This window comes from Eublepharis macularius, chromosome 9 (assembly GCF_028583425.1).
Source record: "Eublepharis macularius isolate TG4126 chromosome 9, MPM_Emac_v1.0, whole genome shotgun sequence".
Classification (NCBI taxonomy): Eukaryota; Metazoa; Chordata; class Lepidosauria; order Squamata; family Eublepharidae; genus Eublepharis; species Eublepharis macularius.
The window spans coordinates 81,687,136-81,709,994 of record NC_072798.1 but is presented as its reverse complement, the minus strand read 5'-3'; the positions used below and the strand labels follow the sequence as shown (position 1 = coordinate 81,709,994).

The window sequence follows — 22,859 nt, the reverse complement described above, 5'->3', positions numbered from 1 at the left end:
AGGCAATTCTACTAGCCAGCCACTCTACCCACTACCCCACACGGTCTTCGCCGCTGATTTTAAATCAACAGGATATACTTTTGAATGAACATGTTGAGGACCCGCTCTGCAATTGTATTGCAGGACGTTGCAAAATAAATAAAAAATAAAACCCGGAAACCATTTAGCCTCAAAACTGACAGGTGCCAACATACTTCCTTCTAGATCAGAGGGAGCAAATTCAGGGCCATCATGGCTATTAAAATCTTCCAGGGATTCTTTTGAAGGATTGTTGCAACCGCCAACCCGAATGACAGCCGGGTGTCAACATTTGGGCGGGCTTTGTTGTTGTGATCGTTCGGCGCCTTTTTATTTTTTACAGCGGGAAAGAAAAGTGATTTTTTTTTTAAAGTATGTTTCCTCATAGGAAAAAGGAAGATAGGAAATACAGTATCTTCCCCTGTGTAACAGCAAAACGGGAAATGAAATGGCATGTCTGAAGCAGGACTCGGAATGACTAAAAGCGGCAGGCTGCAGAGCCTGGAAAGCGGGCTGAAAACCCGGCCTCGGCTCCAGGAAGCGCCTGGCGCCAGGCAGCAGCCGAGCGGCCGCAGCCGAGCGGGGAGGTGGCAGCGCCGCGCCGGGCGCTTAGCATTCCGCTCCACGTGTTGCTTGTTGTGGGCGCCACAGGTTGCCCACCTGTGAGTCGCGCCGCGACTCTCGGGCGGGGCGGAGCCGCGCCTCCCTCCCGCCCTCCCGGGGGAGCGCCGCGGGCCGGGCCGGGCCGAGCCGGGCGGGGCGCTGATAGGAGGCAAGGCCGGCGAAGCCCCCGCGAAGCTCGACCCCCTTTCGGCCAAGCCCCGCCCCCTCGCCGGCTCGCTCGACTCGCGGGCTGGACGCGCTTTGGCGCCGGGCGGCAGCTCGACGTGTCCGGGAAGGTGGCCGCTTGGCTGGCAGCGCCGGCGGCTGCGTCTCCTGGCCCGGCGTGGGGGGCACCATGCTGGACCCGTCCTCCAGCGAGGAAGAGTCCGAGGAGGTGCTGGAGGAAGAGCGGCGGGAGGTGCTGGCGGTGGCCGGCGCCGCGCCGCGAGCCCAGCCGGCGGCTCACCGGGAGCCCGGGCGCCAGGCGGGCGGCGGCGGCGGCGGCGGCGGGGCTGCCAGACCGGCCAGCCCCAGCCCCTCGGTGCGCAGCGAAGGCCGGGAAGAGCAGGAGCGGCTGCAGGAGGAGCGCCAGAAGCGGCTCCGGCTGCAGCTCTACGTCTTCATCGTGCGCTGCATCGCCCACCCCTTCAACGCCAAGCAGCCCACCGACATGGCCCGCAGGCAGCAGAAGGTGAGCCGCGCCGACTTCCCGCTCCGCCCCTTGTGTGCCCAAGGCTCGGCCCGGGCCGGGCCAGTTCCGCTCCCGCTTCAGCCCTCGGGAGCTGCGGCCGGCCAAGCGCCGCGCAGCCGGTGCGAAACAAAACTTCTGCCGCGGTGGCGCCGGGGACGCCCTCCTCCCCGGGCCCGATCCGCCAGCCCTTTGCGTGCGGTGCAGTTCTACTTCATGCCGGTGCTCGCGTCCGTGGTGGGGAAGGAAAGGGCGATCCTTTCCTCCGCAGCTGCCGCGCGTTGTGACGCGGAGCATGCTTTACTCGCAAGTCGGACTGGGGGCTTGTGGCGAGCTAGGCTGGAGAGCAAACGCGCTTCGCTGGTGCAGCTTTTCCGGGACTGCAACAGGTTGAACGAGCTGTTTGATCGCGAAGCTCGTGGGCTCGCTTGCCGCCGCCTAAACCGGGTCATTGTGTGCGTGCGTGTGTGTGTAGGGTCCCGTTAAGCGATCACTTGAGGCACTTGATCACATCGATTCCGGAGCATTTCCGAAGAAAACCACTCACCTTGTTTTGAAGCCAGAAGGGAGGGGAAAGCCTCTTGGAGATTATACTAGGTCAGCTCTGGGAAGAAACTAGATTAAGCTGAAGGGTTGGGGAGAGAAGACTTGGTGCAGCCCGATCCTGCTGCTGTTTAGTCTGGGGCAAATGCAGTCTGAGGAGCCCAGTCTAGCCTGAGCTCGGCTGAGCTTGCAAGCGAAGCAAGGTTGACCGTGGCTTAGCGCTTGGATGGGAGACCCCCAAGAGGGTTGCTACGCAGAGGAAGGCAATGGCAAACCACCTCTGCTCTGGCCTGAAATCCCCAGGAAGGGGCCTCGGGCCCCATAAATTGGTTGCTATTGACAGTACTTAATTATTATGGCCAGTAAAGCATGTGTAGGGGCACTTACATTGTAGCCTAAATTGTCTCCCTTTTCACAACGGCTCCCCCAAAGTTGCAGTAGCCAAAATCAGTTCCAGTTTTGTTACATATTTCCCCAGTTCCTGAGACATCTTTTTTTTTGCTTTAAATTATACTTTTCAAAAAGCTTTCTCTGTGTTGAAGGTGATCTATGGTATCATTTGGAAGGCAGGTGGTTGCAAGCCGACAAAATAATAGAAGAGGAATTGCTTTTGTCAACAAAACATCCATTTTGTCTGGTCCCCTGTGAACCTGTGTCTTAAGAGATGCTTAGTCAATGGAATGATGCTATTGACAGGCAAATACAAGGTCGCAAAATGGCATCTTTCTGGCAAAACAGGACTTGGAGCAAGCATTCAGAACAGCAGTCAGTGATTTTTCTGAATATTTTTTTGAAATTCTTATTATGCTCATGAGCAGAAAGTGGTGCATGCTTGATAAACTTTTGAATGGCCTGCTGCATAGACAGGCTTAGAGCGTCAAAGATCCAGTGTAAGCATCTCCTTTTTCTTGCCCCTTCCCTTTTCTCCGAACCTATTCTCCCCAGCCAAATGCCTCCTGCTCCTGATAAATGCTTGCCTCCGGGTGAATGCGTTGGGGGGAGATGGAGGAACGCACAAAAAAGTCCAAATTGAGCACCTTTGGAAAGATCTGTGCATCCTTTATAAGAATTTGCCCCGAAATCTTCAGTGGGTTTTCCATGCCGATTCTTCCACAGTCTAAAAACATTCCTGCCGTGTCTGAATTGTGCTGAACTGTCAGTCAGTGGCTAATATACATATATTGTTATTGAAAGCAGAGTAGCCTAGTGAGTACAGCTGAGTGTGTGCTGTTGTGGAAATAAGCTTACATGGAGCAATAAGAGTCCCTTATCTCCACTTTAGATAGGCAGTAGATAACATTCTAAACTGTCTAGACTAGGATGCAGGAGGCAAGTTCCACAAGATGGAGAAGAGAGAGCGAGGAGAGAGAAAGTGAAGATGGAAGGAAGTCTACCCCTCAAAGGGACAGCACCAGAATTTATGTATGTATGTATGTCATTTATAGTCCTTTCCCCACTAAGACTCAAGGCGGATTACACAGTGTGAGATCAGTGCAGTCAGTTTCAAGGACATTTTCATAAACAATGCCATAGGGTAAATAAACACAATTTTACAAAGACATCGCATTAGTAAGAATCCAATACAGAGCTGAAGAAACGCTGAAAAAGAACGTAAGCAATTCCAGGGTTGACGTTAGACCACAAGTAGCTCATAGGAGCACATATTTAAGACAACAGGTAGTATGTAAGGCAACACAGCGGTGAAGTTGATGGTCCTTAACTCATTAGCAAAAGGAAGGATGGACAGACCCTTGACGTCTATCTGGCTGACTCTCATAATCTGTCTTTCAACCCTGAGACTGGGAGACAGTGTAAAGTCCTCCACTTCCATGAGTTATGAATATGACTTTTTAAAATGTGATTTTTTAAAAAGAATGCTGCACAGGTTTTTCTTTTTGAACCATATAACTGCCATTAGCAAGGAACAACATGAATAGAGGGTGCCCTTCCTCTCTGTTATTCCCACAGTCTCCAAAAAGTCACTTTAAAGAACCTGACCCGCCTTGTTTACTCCACAGTATTTACACATTATATAAAATTCATCTTCATCACTTTTGTTTATGGTAGGTTTAGAGTGACAATGTTTATTGAGGGAAGGAGAACAATATGACCAGCTGTAAGGTCAGCAGAGGACGTTTGTTTGAAGTAGTATTTTTTAAAAACACAAAACTTAGAAATTATCCTCTAGAAATCATATTAAATGGTGAGTATTGGGTAAAAAATGTTTGATGTCTGTGCTCCAGCTAAATAGTACCTGTAACTCAGACGATTCTGTATACCATAATCAATGAACCTGGGTTTCATTTGCTTAGGGCATCTACATTTGGCATGAAAAAATTAATTTCTGTCTTGCAGTGGGATCCTGTCTGAAGCAGCCCTTCTAGTTGCGGTCATTAATCTTGCTTAACTGCTAGTATGGAGGTGTGTTTATTCCTGTCATCTTAGTAGATGTTGGTCTACTTACTTCAATTAGCTATATTGGGGAGATTTTTTTTAAAAAAAAAACAGTGTTGTGCACCTATTAGGAGCAGCTATTTAAAAAGCAGTCGAAGGGCCTTCTCATTTGGGTAGAATACTGATGCTTAAAACAGTGAGACTGACAGCTAAGCTACAAGAGACGAATTGCATGAGGACATGCACATGAAGGGAGTTGCAATATTAGCCGAGAAGTTGGGTTTTAAAAGAGATCGGAAGGCTTTGTCAATTTCCCCTTGCTGCAGAGACAGCAAAGATGGCTTCTCAGAAGGTTTGTTTATTTCCTCTTTGCTTCTTAGAAGGGGAGGTGAAACTGACAGAGTCTTCCAGAGGCAAAGAGGAAATGAACAAACCCTCTGAGCAGAGATGCCTTGGTTCTGTAGGGAGGGGAAATTGACAAAGCCTTCTGATCTCTTCTAAAACTCAGCTTCCTGGCTAACATTGCGACTCCCTTCACATGAGCGTCCCTCGTGTAATTTGTCTCTTGTAGTTTAGCTCTGTGTGTGGCTATCTTGCACTGCAGAAAAGTAGAACGCTTCAGGAAAATATTTCCTCTGTGCAAAGCCTGTTGGTGTCCAACATTTTAGAATAATTGTAAGGACTTTTGTATCCTAGGGCACTGATCTTCAGTTCTTATAGACTTGAGAACTACAAAAAAGTGATAGAAAGTCGCATGACAGCAGAGTCGTGTCATGAAAAAGGAGAGGCGTAGTTAATTAATTTGCTGAGGCCGAGGCTGGGTTGGTGGGCAGCAGACTTCAGGAAGCACTGGGCTGAAGAAGAAGCTGAGGGTCAAAGCCATTGAAGTGTCTTCAACACCAAGTGGCCTTTCCCTACTGCATATGTACAAAGAAAGGCAGGAAGTATGGCATCTTTGCAGTCTATGCATCTATGCTAGTAGGAGGCCTTTCCAAAGGACAGTCAGAAAAAATGGCTATCTGTGACCCACCTGAGGGTGCCAGCTGGTGGACCCATGACCACTGTCCTAAAGAGAGTCAATAGCAGAATCTGCCCAACATTCAGTTGATCTTATTGAATATTTAAGCATAAATAAAGTGGGGGATTTTCTAGGAATGTCTCATTTTGTTTCTCCAAGCAATACTACAGTGTCATCCTAAGCTGCATTTTACCTTTTTTAAAGCCCGTTGACTTGGAGTAACTCTGCGTAGGGATTTCACTGTAAGTCTCCCTAACATTTCTCAAATCTAAGTTTAAATCCATCAGGTTTCCGTATCACACATTACAAAAGTATCTTTCTCACCTAGATCTTCATGAGATTTCTTTCAGCCGAACTCTGATCTGCTATCTGAGTTGGCGCTTTTATATGTTACCTTATGCAGAAACCCGAGATCTTTTTCATGCGATAGCACAGCTACATTATGATTGGCTTGAGATTTAATTAATTATTCGTTAATTCAATCATGTGACATTCCACCTAGCCAAAAAGCGACACTATGTCCGGCTGCAAGATAAGAGACATAAATCAGTCAGATGACAGGAAAAGTTAAGTCAGCAGATCATCATTGGTCCATTCTAACCATTAGAGAACATTTATCCGGTACTGTCCACCATTTTTAATTGTCGAAGATGAAAGAGCACCTGTGTAGTTATACAACATGCTAGAAAAAAATTACAGTAAAATGCATAACAATTTGAGATATGCAGATGACACCACGTTACTGACAGAAAATAGTAAAGACTTGTAACGACTAGTGATGGTTAAAGGAGAAAGCGACAAAGCAGAATTTCAGTTGAACATCAAGAAGACAAAAAGTAATGACTACTGAGGAATTACACAATTTTAAAAGTTGACAGTGAGGAAATTAAAATTGTTCAAGATTTTCTATCCCTTTGCTCAATCATCAACCAAAAGGGAGACTGCAACCAAGAAATCAGAAGATTTGAGACTTGGAAGAGCAGCTGTGAGGGAGCTAGAAAAGATCCTTAAAGATGTATCTCTGGGAACCAAGATCAAGATAATCCAAACGATGGTATTCCCCATTACTATGTATGACTGAAAGTTGGATGGTGAAGAAAGCTGACAGGAAGAAATTTGATTCATTTGAAAAGTGGTGCTGGAGAAAAGTTTTGCAGATTCCATGGACAGCCAAAAAGACAAATAAGTGAATATTAAATCCAATCAAGCCTGAATTCTCCCTAGAAGCTAAAATGACACAACTGAGGCTATTTTACTTTAGTCACATCATGAGAAGACAAGATTCTCTGGAAAAGTCAATAATGCTAAAAAAAGTGGAAGACAGTAGGAAAAGAGGAAAACCTAAAACGAGGTGGCTTGACTTAATAAAAGAAGCCACATCTTCCAGTTTGTAGGATCTGAGCAAGTCTGTTAATGATAGGATGTTTTGGAGGTCTTTCATTCATAGGGTCATCATATGTCAAAGGCGACTTGATGGCACCTAACACATAGTGCATACAGAGTTCATTAGAATACATGTGCTCTAATCTCTTATTTCTGCCCCAAAATTATGCCTCTCACTCCTAATTGTAAAAGATGATCTGTGATTTTATTTATGCACCAGTTGTCCCACTATTTTTTCTGTTGTTTCTTTTGCACCACCCTGTTCTTGTTTTTCCTCTATTTGCCTTTTGCTATGAAGCTGCTTTCTGAGGGCAGGGACTGGGGGAGACTTGGAAGAGGGGAGTGAGGTCAGCTGTACTGCAGTCTCTTGGGCCCTTCAACCAGATCCTGGGCACTTGATCCAGCTGGCTGTCATGCATAGATGTGCTCAGGACTTTTTTTCAGCTGAAACGTGGTGGAACGGAGTTCCGGAACCTCTTGAAAATGGTCACGTCTGGTGGCCCCGCCCCCTGATCTCCAGACAGAGGGGAGTTTGCGTGGAGGGCAATCTAAACTCCCCTCTGTCTGGAGATCAGGGGGCGGGGCCACCAGACATGTGACCATTTTCTCCGAGGGCAACCCACTGAGTTCCACCACCTCTTTTCCCAGAAAAAATGCCCTGGATGTGCTTGATCCACTTCCTGTTGCCTCCATCCTTGGAGTGGCTTGACAAGGGCTGCAAGAGCCCTTTTTTATACACTTAGGGACCTTCTCTCCATTGATTGAATTATGTATGCTTTTTATACCTGGAAAACAAATCGTTTGAAAGATGGCTAGCCATACGGATGTTCCAAAATAATACAAATATTTATTGACTATGAATAAAATTTCTCCCTAGGTTTCTTTCTCCCTATGTTTGGCAACTGGGTAATGTGTGCTAGCAGAAGAAAGGAGATCTTTTAATCAACTGCTGTTTGTGGAAATTCCTTTAACTTGTCCAGTTGGTTGTTTGCGTGGTATTTTATCCGAGTATCTCCACTATAGAAGGAATCCTACAGTAGTCCTGTTTCAATTTTAGCTTTCTAACCAAGGTCTGGACCTGTCAAAAATAGTAACGTTAATATTAAATAGTAAAGTGGAACAGTTCTTGGACTGTGCCAGCAGAGAGACTACAGAAAGGGGATATGGTGATTGATAATTCCTCATGTATGTATTATGTGTTCCTATTATGGGATATCGGCAGGGCTTTTTTTCTGGGAAAAGAGGTGGTGGAACTCAGTGGGTTGCCAGCACAAGGGGCAACTCTTGGCAGGAGGTGGTGCCCCTGGTACCACATGTGTGCGTGCAAAGTGTGTGCATGCTCCCAGGACCAATGATGTCATTTTGGGTCAGTTGGAACAAGGGGGGATTTTTAAGTTTAAATCACTCTCAGCAAAAATGGTAACATGGGTGGTGGCCCCGTCCCCTGATCTCCAGACAGAGGGGAGCTTAAATTGCCCTCCGCGCTGCTCCAGCAGCACAGAGGGCAATCTAAACTCTCCTCTGTCTGGAGATCAGGGGGCGGGCCCACCAGCCATGTGACCATTTTCAAGAGGTTCCGGAACTCCATTCCACTGTGTTCCAGCTGAAAAAAAGCCCTATCAGAAAAAGTCATCATCTAGCTTGGCCTTTCCCCTAATGTACCACTATTCTATATTCAGGGATTTCTTTTTTGGGTGAACATTCAAACATTGTTTCTAAACGCCCCCCCCACACACACACACTTGCAGCCAGAAGTGGTCCAGAAGCATTTCGTCATGTGGTGAGTTTTTTGTATACCTTGGACCTGAGCATGTGAGAACTGCTGTTCTGGGGGTAGGAATGGTGTAGGATGTGAGAGCCTCTGGCAAGGTGGCTGACTTTGTCAGAAGGGCTGCCTGCTTCCTCTCCCATCTTCAGGCGGATGATCAGTGCGAGCTGACAGTAGGAACGATATGGACAATAATGAGCTCCTGCGCATTAAATTATGGCCACTGCACGCTCCGCAACCAACTACATGTGAGGTTTCCTATTGGAATGTCTCTGGGTTGGGTGGAGAGGCATGTTCTGACGGTCTGTGCTTCTCAGGTGACATGGGCCCAGTGGTGGTTGTGACTGTGGCATGCAGAGAGCGGGGCTTTTGACTGTCGTTTTCCTGACCTACAATGGCTGGGAAGGGCTGCTGTTTTCCCATTGGCAGCTGCACATGTTCTCACAAGCTACGTAGGTGTTACATTTTCATAGAAGGGGAAATAGCACGCACACACACACACACACACACACACACACCCGTTTCCACCCAGGCCACAGGTCAGGGGAACTCTCTGAACCTCCTCTTTTTGCACGTCACAGCCTTGATCTGGGTCAAGCCTATGAAATGTGGAACACACTCCCCTTCCCCCTGACCTAGGGGCAGGAGTTAATGACAGTTGCCTTCAGAGAACAGTAATGCATGGTTTTACTGCGTTGTACTCAAAGCCCAAATTTATGCCAAGGTCCTTGTAAAAATTCCCAGTTACTCAAGGAGCATCATGCGCTGGTCCAGTGCACCCCCCATCCTTTGCCCCCATTTCATGTCAGGATTTAAGGGTACAGATCTTGCTAGTTCTTGCTAATTTCTATGCTTGCTACGTGAGGTGGTTGCGCTGAGCATCTTGCAAGGTGTGCTGCTATTTTTATGCTGTTGAAGACGACTGTCCCTTGAGAACTGTGCCTCCGCTTGTTTCCTTTTTTTTGACATAGCTGCCTTGTATGAACATATTTCTTTAGCTGTACTTGAACCAGCAATTCTTGTGTGAAAGGTACCTGCTCTAAAAGCTGGTTCTCACATTCATTAAGCCCGAAGAACGTTGTGTGGTGTGGTTTTAGGTGTCTGAAGAAGGGAGCGCTAACTCTTGAAAGTTTACACTTTGAAAATCTTAAACTGTTGTAGATTTTCCGGGCTGTATGGCCATGGGCTTGGCATTGTAGTTCCTTGTTGGTCTTTAAGGTGCCACTGGACTGAAATTCCACATATACTAAATAGTCTGTTGTGGATTTGTGTGTGTGTGCTACCTACTTAAAGATGTTATGTTAGTGGTTAGTAGAGCCAGTTTGGGGTAGTGGTTAAGAGTGGCAGGACTTTAATATGGAGAGCCGAGTTTGATTCTCCATTCCTCCGCTTGAAGCCAGCTTTGTGACCTTGGGTCAGTCACAGCTCTCTCTGAGCTCTCTCAGCCCCACAATTGAAGGGATAATCATAACATACTTTGTAAACTGCTCTGAGTGGGTGATAAGTCGTCCTGAAGGGCGATATATAAATTGAATGTTGTTGTTATTATTATTATTATTATGTGTACATATATGGAATTTGGTGCTTGGTGAACTTACCCAAATTCCCGTTCTCCCCCCACCCCCTTTTTCTTTCTTCCATAGCATACAGGAAGCCTTTGCTGGGCAAACAAGATGATTTTTCGTTTTCCTAACAAAAGCTTCCTTGCCAAGTACCCAGAGTAGCATTTAAATGTCCCTTCTTCTTCAGCATTTAGGATATTTGTGAACATTCTTTGGCAGGGTAAGCAGCTCAGCCAGTAGCCCCAGAAGCTTGCCGAGTACAGCTTATGTTTTTCAGGCTGATCTTTCTCTAACAATTTCTGTCTCTTGCGGGGATGTTTGAAGTTCTGTGTGATTGAAAATTTTTTGACGCACACATTTGCAGAAGGAGAAAAGAAATGTGGCTTGTCCATAGTTGTATGGGAGCTTAATGGGTAGAGGCTTTGTGCAGAACTTATTGATCATATTGGTGTGAAAAGACCTGTACGCTCTGAAATTGGAGAAGCCCTCCTTGCCAGAGGGAGAAGTCCACAGAACTGCTCTCATCTCGGTGTCTTTCTTGTCTATTAAACTAACCATGAGTAGACTAGTCAGGAGGGGCAAACCTCGTCCTCTCTCTTTATGTGCTATAGCTTGAGGTGAGTCTTGGCATTGAAAGCAGGTTCTGGGTCTATGCCAGGTAAGAGACGGCTTATAGGGGTGCCATTTTGACCCTTTGGAGAAGGTGGGTGGGGAGGGTTCCCAGCAAGCCCCAAAGGCCCAGAAACTCTGTTCTACGTATGGACTGCTTTGAAAGGGTTGCACATGCGTACGTAAGGTTTTGACAATGTATGTTGAATTAGTGAGCCTAGCCACAGATAGAGGGGCTTTTAATGACTCGTTTCTTGTTTTTTGCCAGGGTTTGGACAAATTCAGGAGCATCAAAATGCTTACCCTCAGGGCTCATTTTGAGGGGGAATGCACAGGAACGCAGTTCCGGTAGTTCTCCAAAAAGGTCACACGTCAGGTGGCCTCGCCCTCCTGATTTTGGCCATTTTGGGCCCGTTTCGCCCAATTCGGACCCAAAATGGCCAGGATCAGGCCTAAAACAGCCAAGATCGGTCCCAAAACAGCCAGGCCTCTGATGGGTGGTGGATCACTCTCCCGCTCAGCAGCAGCCCAATCCTGACCATTTTGGGCTCCTTTTCAGCCATTTTCAGCCCCTTTTTGCTATTTTGGGCCCAATTTCGGCCTTGAATGGCCAGGAATGGGTCCAAAACAGCCAGGAAAGGTGATGTCGGGGGGTGGGGCATATGCAAATCAGTTATGCCAATGACACACTTCTGCTGATGGCAAGGGGTGTAGCATATGCAAATGAGTTGTGCTAATGAGTTATGCTAATGAGTTCCTGCAGCACTTTTTCTACAAAATGACCCCTGTTTACTCTGCTTCTTTTTCTAACCCCTTTTACTAACTGAGGCACCCTATCCTGAATCTCTGCCTGAGCCACAGATTTGAGAGGGAAAAGTTTAGTCTCTTACACCCAGCATGTAGTGAGGCACCTCTTTTTGAGTTGCTGATGATATATGGAGAATTTGTGTGTGGGGCGGGGGGGATGTGTATGCTGGGTACCTGAGAGGAGAGGCAGGCAGACGTTGCAAGCCTCTTTCTTTCATTTTATCTTACCTTTCCTCTGTAGAGCTTATGTGGATGTAAGTGGCTGTTCTCCATTTATCCTCTCAACTGCCTGACTGTTTTGACCAAATAGCTGAAAGCAAACAAATTGAAACTGAACGCAGACAAGACCGAAGTGATGCTGGTTGGAAAAGGACTTCATACTGTCCACTTTTGATGGAGTTCATCTGACCCTTGCAGACTCGGTTAAGAGTCTAGGAATTATAGTGGATCCAGTGCTACTGCTAAGAAAGCAAGTTAAGGCAGCTGCAAAAAATGATTTCCACGAACTCAGTTTATCCTGGAAGATGGCCTCCTACCTTGACATGGCCAATCTGGCCTCCTGGGTCCATACCATCGTAACGTCAAGACTTGACTACTGTAATGCACTGTACATGAGTTTCCCCCCTATGTTAATTTGGAGACTCCAGTTGGCGCAGAACAGTACAGCTTGGCTGTTAACGGGAGCTAGGAGGACCATGTATATTACTCCCGTACTAAGGTAATGGTAAAGGTAAAGGTAGTCCCCTATGCAAGCACTGAGTCAGTACTGACCCATGGGGGGACGTTGCATCATGACGTTTTGTTGGTAGACTTTTTGTTATGGGGTGGTTTGCCATTGCCTTCCCCAGTCATCTACACTTTATCCCCAGGAAACTGGGTACTCATTTTACCCACCTCGGAAGGATGGAAGGCTGAGTCAACCTTGAGCCGGCTATCTGAACCCGGTTTCCTCCAGGATCGAACTCAGGTCGTGAGCAGAGCTTGGGCTGCAGTACTGGCGCTTACCACTCTGCGCCACAGGGCTCTTCCACTCCCATACTACAGTCACTCTATTAGCTACCTATCTGTTACTGTGCTCAAGTCAAAGTATCAGTTATCACATACAAAGCTCTTCACAACCTTGGTCCAGCTTATTTACGGGACTTCATCTCTCCCTATGTTCCACCATGGCAGCTTTACTCATCTGAACAGGGCCTTCTGCAGGAGCCACCTTGCACATGGGCACAATGAACAGCCGCCCGTACACGTGTATTCTCTGTGATGGTCCCCACCTTATGGAATGGCCTGCCTGAAGAGGTCAGGAAAGCTCCCACTCTCCTGGCTTTCCACAAATGATGCAAAACTGAATTATTCAAGAGTGCTTTTTGCTCAGATAAGAGGGCTGTACTGTAAGGAAATGGTCTCAGAGAGATGCATCCATAAAGGGATAGGGAGGGACCACTGTCTTTACTACAATTGCTGTAAGTATGATAGACATAGACTCTACTACTGTTGCTATAAGTATGATTGAACTGGGTAGTTTCTATGTTGTTTAATATGTCAGTCTTAGAATTGCTTATGTTCTGTTTCAGCATTTCTTTAGCTCTGTATTAGATTTCTGCTGGTTTTAAATCTTTGCAAATTTGCATGTATATATCCTATCCCATGCTTATTGAAATGTCTTTGAAATTGACTGTACTGACTTAGTCTGTGTAATCCACCTTGAGTCTCAGCGAGAAAGGCGGATTGTAAATAAATAAATTCCCAAGTGGGGATTTGAACCTGCTGTTCTCCAGTGCTAGTCTAACACACCAACCGTTATACACTCCAACCATAATACTACTCTGGCTGTTATTAATTTATGGTCTCTGCCTGGCAACCTAACACCCATCTTTATGGATGTCTGTCTGCTGATAAATGCTCTTTTTATGTAATAAAAGTGTTAACTGCCTTTTGTAGAATATTTTATTCATTACCAAATGAGCGGAAAGTTGTACATTAAACCTTTCTTTCTTTCTCTCTGAAATGAAACACGACTTTGAAGCATTTGTTTTCCTTTTCACTTTTTGTAAAGCGTAGCAAAACCCTTCGGTGGGACCATAACATTTAATTTTATGAGCTTGGTTTCACTAATGAATTCTAATTGTTCCTAAACGCAGTGAGCATTTATTCAGTTTCCTCCCATCAGATATGAAATGAGGTCAGTTCTCGTTATGCTCATCAAGGCATGCGCCTATTCATAAATGTGAAATTAATTTGATACTGAAGATGCCATTTGAGTGGCAGGCTGGTAGTTCACCATGGTTGCAGGATATTATGCTTTGGCCAGCTATCGCTTCCTGGCAATTTCCAATTTTATTTTCAAAATGTGCTCCAGAAATACATTTTAGATAAAATTAGTTGGAAAGCTTATGTACCAAGACAAATAGTTGTGTACATTGCTGTTCACCTGTGCCTTTCTTCCATCCTGTTCTTTTGTTGGCGGTGTTATAGTATGGCAAACTGAGAATAGGGTAGGGTTGCCAACTTCCAGGTGGCGGCTGGAGATCTCCCGGAATTACAACTGATCTCTAGGTCACAAGGGATCAGTTACACTGGATAAAATGACTGCTTTGAAGAGTGGACTCTAGGACGTTATGCCCTGCTGAGGTCCAAACCCAGCCCTCATAAGGCTCCACCCCCCAAATCTCCAGGAATTTCCCAACCTGGAGCTGGCAACCATAGAAGAGGGGGATGTAGTAGCAGCACAGTCTACACAGGAATTGAAGGTGCTTTGTTTCCACTAACTATTTCATCATTCAGCCTTTCAAAATATCAAAGGAATGTCTGGCAAATGATTTGTTTTTCTTGTAGACTGTGAGCAGAGGTTGATTGTCTGAGTTCAGAGTGTTTATGCATACTGTGTCTATGTGTTGGACAAGGATGGGAAACTTCCACTCCCTCTGTTCTGTCACAGAGTTGATAAGCATCCACCCTTTGGTATCTAAAGGCCCTTTAACAATGTGGAGGAGTCCCTCTTTTCCCTGCTGAGTACACTTAAGAGAATGAAAACACTTATTATGATACTCTGTGGTGATCTTCATTCTATGACTTGTTGAAGAAACCAGTAGATGGAACTTAGGGGGGGGGGGCGTTATCTATTGAAGAGGTCTTTTCTGTCAGATGCCCAGACCTAGTTTTTCATAAGCCAACAGGCTTATGAACTGGCATGCCAGGTAGATTTGCCAGGGAGAAGCAGTCTCGACTAGCTTGTTTCCCTGGTGTGCTAATTTTTGAGTGGAGGGAAGTTTTCTGTGTGGGGGATCCTTCAAGCATGTGTGTGTTCCCCTCTTCCTGTCTGACGTATTATAGCTCCAGATTTGAGAACTGGGCCAAAGATTCTGAAGCACAGAGATCTCCAACCTTGTTCCACCAAAAGTGCCACCATAAAATGGCTGCCATAGGGTGCCCCAGCCTGAAAAATCCCCTTCATATCTGCATATAATAAATATTTAGGTGAATTAAGTAATTTCCAGGAGGATAAATGGAAGATTTTATGGGGTTTCGAGGGCTAAAATATTTTTAGTTAAATAGTGTAATGGGGTGATTTTTACAAATACTTAGCTGGACTGAAATAAATTGTGTTGGGTGGCCTTACAATTTGCAGTTATTTCTTGTTTATAGGCTGCCTTTCTGACTGAGACGCAAGGTAGATGACACAGTGTAAGCCAATACTATCAATGGCTGGGATAGTCAATAAACAATACATTTGATAAACAATACAATAGAAATTTGAAAACAAGCAGAACTCTGATACAAGGCTGAAAGAAAATACTAAAACAAAACATAAGCAAATTGCCATGGCTTATTAAATTATGTGAAGCTACTATCCAGTAGGGGGATAACTGCAGCCAGGGTGGATCGTGATTTAAATCACAATTTAAACCACTAGTCAGTAAGACTAAATTGAAATCAAGGTTTTCTACATAAAGACTCATTCTTTTCTACGTAAAGACTCGTCACGCTTAGTTTCTTGTGCAGATCTATTCTACTCCCAACAATCTTCTATTCATTGGATTTTTTGAAACTTACCTCTTAAGTGCTAAGGGGTTGGTTCTGTGTACAAAGATTTGCAAAAGAACAATGGGATTAAGGTCTTTTTTCAACTGTGTGTGTTTATTTTATAACCTTTTTGCTGTGAAGAAGAGATATGTGATCTCTGCAGACACAAATTCACAGTTCTGAGAATTGCAAAACCAAGTATCTGTGATAATGTCTTCTAGATAGAAAAATTGCAGAATTTTTCAATCTGCAGAAATTACAGAAACCTCTGGAAGAACATGACATTGTGAATGGATTAATGGAAATCGTTTACCAAAAAATGTAAGCATTGCATGAACCTCATGCTACATAATTAAAAACTAATCCTTATTTCAGGATGATAACCTTTGGACTGTAATGTATCGTAAATAGAAAACTATCTTTAGATAGATTTTTCCTCACAAAACATTTTATTAAAAAAAAATCCAATTTAAATTTAAAAAATCAGATTTAAATTTTAAAAATCCAATTTTTTAATTTTTTTTTAAAAAAATCATTGATTTTTATGCACCCTGACCGCAGAAAAATACAGTGTATAGTACTATTGTCAGCAGTCCCTGTCCCTTTTCCAGTCCATCTCTCTGAACTATTTCCTTATACTATTACCTGTGTAAAAAGCCCTTCTGAATAATTTGGTTTTGCAATTTTTGGAACTGAATTTATTATAAAACTACCAAAACACAGTTAGAGGTTTAGGACAGTGTTACACACTTTCTGCAGCAAAAAAATAGAAGCTAAGCTAAAAAACAGAGTGTACTGTGCAGTGATTTTGCGGGTCACCGTTAATATGTGCGGGGTAAGCGTGTACAACATCTTCACCACACTTTAATATATTTGGTTTGTTTAAAACTGTTTCAGAAACTAATTTTGATTTTGAATGGGTTGTGTGCAGGGCTTTTTTTCTGGGAAAAGAGGTGGTGGAACTCAGTGCATTGCCCTCGGAGAAAATGGTCACATGGCTGGTGGCCCCGCCCCCTGATCTCCAGACAGAGGGGAGTTTAACTGTCCTCTAAACTCTAAACTCTCCTCTGTCTGGAGATCAGGGGGCGGGGCCACCAGCCATGTGACCATTTTTGAGAGGTTCCGGGACTCCGTTCCACCGCATTCCCGCTGAAAAAAAGCCCTGGTTGTGTGTGCCTTTTGGCTACTATTTGGCCAGTGAAGTCCTGTGCCAGTCACTTTCTTTTCCCATCTTTATTTGCATGGTGGCAGCGTATCACCGCCAATATTAATCATTGGATGAAATACTGTGAAAATACTGTGTGAAATTCTGCTACTGTATCTCAAAAAGGATATTGCGGAGCTGGAAAAAGCACAAAAGAGGGCAATCGTAACAATTAAAGGGCTGGAGTTCCTTTCCTATGAGGAGAGGCTGAAGAGATCTGGGACTTCTTAGTTTAGAAAAAAGACAGCTGGGGGGCATGATAGAGAGTTATGAAATTATACATGGGGTGGAGATCCCCTCCCCATGTTCTCATAATGCTAGAACTCGGGACACCCAATGACGTTGATGCATGGTAGAGACAGTACAGTCAAAAGGAAATACTTCTTTACTCAACAAGTATTTAAATGGTAGAATTTTGCCAGTGGATGTAGCGGTAGCCATGAGCGTAGAATAGATTCATGGATGAGAGGTCCACCAATAGCCAGGGTGAGTAAAGGAAATCTCCATATTTAGTGGCAGTAAATCTCTGAAACCCCGTGCTAGGAGGCAACTTTGGGGACAGCCTCATGCTCTACACCCTCTTTGTTTGCCCTTGCTGAAAGATGGACTCATCCAAGTCTACCTTGCTTGAGCTGATGTGATTGGGAAAATAAGGCGACGTCAATTTTAGAACAGAAATCATCAAGAATTTATAGCTGCTGGTGCATGAAAAAAGTCTGAGAAGTTATTTTAGGAGAACCCAAGGTTTTTCAGTATGATCCCAGCTAAATGACCAATCTACTCTTTTCACTCACTCCTCTGCTGAAAATTGAAAGAAAGAAATATCTGATCATTGGAGATCTAACCAAGCAGCTATAACTGCAGTACTTCTGAAATTGCTTATGTGGAAGCTTGATTTTATGGCGCCGTTACATCAGTATCAGAGTTACACACTTCTGAGCCCAAGAACTGCACTATATCAAGCAACCTTTTATAATTACAAGCGTATAGAACTTCTACAAGAGATACACAACTGTTGTGCATGCCAACACAACCTTAGCAGCGTTTGCTGTTGGTCTGGGCAGTTTGGAGAGACAAGAATGGCCTATGCAGGTTTGTTTCCAATAGTTTGGGTGGCAATGCAAGATGAGATGTGGTTTGTTTGACTTGCAGTTCAGTGCCTTACTCAACAACAACAAAAGCTTTCAGGTGGTGTGCACAATTGCAATTAATTTGCTAATATTAACGAGGTTTAATGGCAGGGTAACATCCCTAGTGCCTGTTAGGCAGAAATGTAGCTGAAATACTCTTATCTTGGCAGGATAGCAGAGTGCCTTTCTGGTTGCAGGAACCACCTTGTCTTTCCTGTCCGGTGTTTATCTTCTAACCAGGAAGTTCATAAAATAATAGTTGTAAGCAGGAGAGGGACAAAGGTTGAGCTGTTACGAGGTATTTCAGGAATTTTGCATGTGACTGTGCACTTCGGAGGGGGCAGCTGGGGCACCATTTCACATTTCGTAAGGCGGGGGGGGGGAAGAGGTTGGGAAAGGATGTGTCTTATTAAAGCTTCGGTACAAACGGCAAAGGATGCATTTAAGGTGACATTACAAAAGAGAGAAAATGTGAATTAAGAGCATTTCTTGAGGTTTTGTTCAAATATATAGCTGAGTTATCAACATGGGATCATAACTCTTTTTTTAAACCTTTACATGTATTCTTTGGGGGTAGGGTTGCCAGCTCCAAGTTGGGAAATTCCTGGAGATCTAGGGGGTGAAACCTGGAGAAAGAGGGGTTTGGGGAGGGAAAGGATCTTGGCATGGCATAATTCCATAGAGTCCCCCCCCCCCGGTAGCCATTTTCTCCAGGTGAACTGATCTCTGTGGCCTGGAGACCAGTTGTAATTCTGGGGGAACTCCAGCTACTACCAGGAGTCTGGCAACCCTAGGGGGTACATATACCCAGTACTTAAGGATGTTTAACATCGATAGCTACAGTGACTTGGAGTGCAGAACCACTGAGCAGTTCTCTCCGAAGCGTGGAGTTGGAAGGTCGTCTGCCTACCTGCCTTCTGTACCTGGCACCTCCACGTGGGGGCAGACTTGCAGGAAAACTTTTATGAATGAAAATGGCTATGGGAACCAGAGAGCGTGTATCTTATTTCTGGCCACTGTTCAGAAAAGCCAGCATGCATTGTACCTACTTCTCCGAATGAAAAGGATCCCCAGAGAGCTCACTAGAGCCCTTCCCTTTCTTCCAGCATAAGGGTTAATATATCTTCACAGGTTGTTATGGGGAATTGCGAGCCTGGCCTCCTTCACACGGTCAAGGTGGAGTTGAGTTGCAAACTCTAAGTTGGGAAATTCCTGTAGATTTGGGGGTGGGGGTGGTGGAGGAATCTCCGCAGGGTATAATCCTGTGGAGTCCACTCTCCAAAGTCAAAAAGAGTCCAGTAGCACCTTTAAGACTAACCAACTTTATTGTAGCATAAGCTTTCGAGAATCACAGTTCTCTTCGTCAGATGCATGAAGGGAAAGAAGAAACTGGTCAGATATATAGGTGGAGAGGGGAGGGAGGAGTAGATGCAAACAGTAGCATCTGATAGTTCAAAAGTGGAATCAGCTGCCTAGGGAGGTGGTGAGCTCCCCTTCACTGGCAGTTTTCAAGAAGAGGCTGGATGAATACTTGTCAGAGATGCTTTAGGCTGATCTTGCACTGGGCAGGGGGTTGGACTAGATGGTCTGTATGGCCCCTTCCAACTCTATGATTCTATGATATGGAGATCAGTTTGCTTCTGTTAAGGAAGTCAGTTACTTCTGATAATGAGATAACCATTCATAGTCTCTATTCAATCCCAGTTTGACTGAGTCAAATTTACATATGAATTCCAATTCAGCAGCTCCTCTCCAAAGTAGCTACTCTCCAAAGTAGCTATCTTCTCCAGGGGAAATGACTTCTGTAATCTGGAGATCCGGCAAAATTCTGCGAGATCTCCAGGCCCCACTTGGAGGTTGGCAACCCTAAATAGAATGTAGTCTCCATGTACTGTGAGAGTTTTGTTTCCATTTTTTAACCCATTCAGTTCTGCTTGAATTAAACTTGAAAGCTCATCATCACACAAAGGGGAAAAATATATTAAGACAAATTTCTAGGATTTCTTAAACGGTCTCTGTAAGAACATGTGGCGTCCAGTTGAGCAAACAGATCTCTTGTGCTGGTACTGCAAATAAAGCTGTCTGGTATATTGCTCGTGCTGATGAATGGCTACCCATCACAAAAATCATTTGCGGGATAGACAGAAATTGCAATGCTGGGCCCCAGGGGGTGAATTTTTTTGCAGGTAACACTGTGAAATTAATTTCTGGGATCAAACCAGTGACTGAAAACTGAAGAAATTCTCCTCTGGTTCAGTAGCTGAAAATTAACTGCCCATCTCTTGGCTTCTGTGTTTCTCATATATTAATCATTTAAGCATCACCATGGTGTATACAATTCAGAAACCAAACTAATGCGCCAATCCTCAGTCTTTTATGTTAGAAGTAAGACTTAGTATTAGTAAGTATTAGCATTCAAAGGAAAAGTTGCATTATAGCTGACATGTAGTGATTCCACATGCGTTGGATAATGCACTTCCAATCCTCTTTATAGAACATTTGGAATGGATTTTTTCGTGTGCGGAACAAAAAATCCGCCTCAAACTATTGATAAAGTGCATTGAAAGTGCACTTTTCAACGTGTGCGGAATCAGCCGTGGTGTAGTGGTTAGACAGTGATCTGGGCCACACAAGATCAGATCCCCATTCTGCTGTGGATCCTTGGGCCAGTCATTCTTTCTCTGCTGAGCCTACCTCATAGGGTGGTTGTGAGGAGAAAATGCAAGAGGAGAGACTGACATTGTAAGTTGCTCTGAGTAAGCATTGGGGAGAAAAGTGGAGTAGACATATCTAAATAAATAAATCCTGATCTAATGAATGTGTAGGAGAATTTTGAAACCAGCTTGTGAGTCATGGTAGCAAAGTTTTTGAAATCTAGTTCCCAAGATACGAGAGTGTGAGTCCCTCTACACGAGACGCCTGGGCATGTGTTTGTCAAATGGCAGGAGATGCAATGTTAGCTGGGAAGTGTAGTTTTAAAAGGCAGAGCCGTTGCAGATTGCTCAGGCTTGGTGAATTCAAAATTTTAATCAGTGAGGGTGGCAAGGCAAAGACTCCAGAAGGGGAGGCAGCCCAGCATGTCAGAGGTGGTAGAGGGCTGTGAGAGAATCCGTCCCTTCCAGAGCGATCTCCATTGGCTCTATCATTTAAAACTGCGCTTCCTGGCTAACATTGTGTTTCCTGACACGTGAAGAACACATGCCAGGAGTCTGTGTAGAGAGACTCTATGGCATTACAGGAAAATAGTCATTTTATTTCTCAACTGTATTTTTATCTAGTCCTTTCTCCAAAGAGCTCAGGGTCGTGTTGATGGGAGGAGTTCCATTTTATCCATAGAACAAATCCTGTGAGGAAGCTGAGATTGAAGGAGAGTTGCTTGCTGTAAGCTACCTAGTAATTAATTTAATTTATTAGATCTTTTTGCCCGCCCTACCCACAAGCGGGCTCAGAGCGGGTTGCAACATTATAATAACAATACAATAAAGTTAAAAAGATAACAATACACAATAAAAAAAATAAAAATAGATAATCACAGTACAAACGTTAAAACTAACATATCCAAGATGCGGCTTTCAGTATTCACAACCTTCCCATAAGCTTCATGTCTGGTGTTGGAATTTCAGTCCAGGACTGTTTCCATGCAGAGTTTGCGCTCCATATTTCTTCTCAAACTGGAGTGGGGGTTTTTTTCTCTTCAACAAGACATCATCTCTGTCATTTCCTGAACCTGCTTTGTACATATTTCTCAGTCATATTCAAAGTGTTTTTGCCCAAAGTGTGGACAGGAAGGTGGAGATTTTTGCACCTGGTGCTGTTTCAAATGTGTAGTTGGTAGAGTTGCCAGGTCCCTCGAGTTCCCCGGCGGGAGACTTGGAGCCTGGCACTTACCCTCCGTGCTCTCCACATTCCCTTTTCACGTGCGCGTGATCCCGGCATGCATCATGATGACATTACTTCCCAGAAGTGATGTCATCATGAGGGTCAGAGGGTGGCCTGGCATGCACTCCTGCACTCACCACAGGGCTGAATCACCCCCTCCCACAGGCCCATTGCGGGAGCACACTAAGGCAGGGAGTGGTGGTGTGCCACGTTGCCCGAGGGTGCACCCTGCCACTGGGGGGGGGTCCCGAGGGGTGTACCCCTCAGCTGGCCAGGTAAGTGGGGTCAGGGGGGAGGAGGTGGGAACAGGGGATCCTTTGCCCTGAGTGGGGGATTGGCAGCCCTACCAGTTGGTCTATTCCCTATAGAATTACAATGCTATAGTGATGTATCTACTATTGGTCAAATCCACATTACTCATTCTAAGTCGCATGTTCCCTGCATTCCCCACGCAATCCCGAGTGCCGGTCACATTACCTCATTAAACAGATGAATTTAATTCGCATTTCTCCCGAATATGTGGTCACAGGTTTTCAACGGAAGTTTCACGGTGGCCGTGAACGGGCCAATGCGCAATTTACGTGGTTTTTAAAAAAGCTACCCCCCTTCCTGTCCCTCCAGATGTTCCGAGAGTTCCTATTGGCTGATTCAACTTGCAAGTGCTCCGTAGTCTGCAAAACACTGTTTTTGACTTCATAGCATTGGATTTATTGATTATGCTGTTTCTGAATCAAATCTGGTAGTTTGAAAAATCATTTTGGGGTGAATCCATCCTCAGAACGGACTCGTGAAACTTCCTTTTTAACTTTTTTATTTTTTTATTTTATATTACTGTAATATCAAATTATCGAATTATCGAAATAATGACACTCCAAGGAAGTGAAACTTCAGTAAAATTCAGGCACTGAACTTTCCTGCATAGGAAATGCCCATGAAAGCTTCCCACATGCTTCCAAATTTCCAAAAAAGAAACCGGAGAGAGCCATCAGTGCTGTCAGTGGGGGAAAGAGAGGCATCATTATCTTCAATGATGTTTCTTTATAAGGCAAGATTGAAATAATGGAAAAGTGCGCTGAAAAAAAGATGGGCGGGAAAAAAAGGTCCCGCCCCAAAAAGCGGTTTTTGAGCGGCCGTGTGACCGGAGAGACGCGCGAGAAAGACGGATTGGAAGCAGGAATGTGAATGAAGAGGAACAAATCGCGGATTGGAGGCAAACGGAAGATATCCGATAAA

The 22,859-nt window shown here is 44.8% G+C and overlaps 1 protein-coding gene across 1 annotated transcript in view; it reads left to right on the top strand.

Annotated features, from left to right (window-relative positions):
• The first annotated feature begins 838 nt into the window (after positions 1–838).
• CADPS2 (calcium dependent secretion activator 2) overlaps positions 839–22,859 on the top strand; it is a 474,548-nt gene continuing 452,527 nt past the window's right edge. Inside the window, exon 1 of the mRNA XM_054988125.1 lies at positions 839–1,312. Within this exon, the coding sequence (XP_054844100.1) occupies positions 977–1,312 (336 nt within the window). The 5' untranslated portion in view covers positions 839–976. The remainder of the gene's footprint in view (positions 1,313–22,859) is intronic.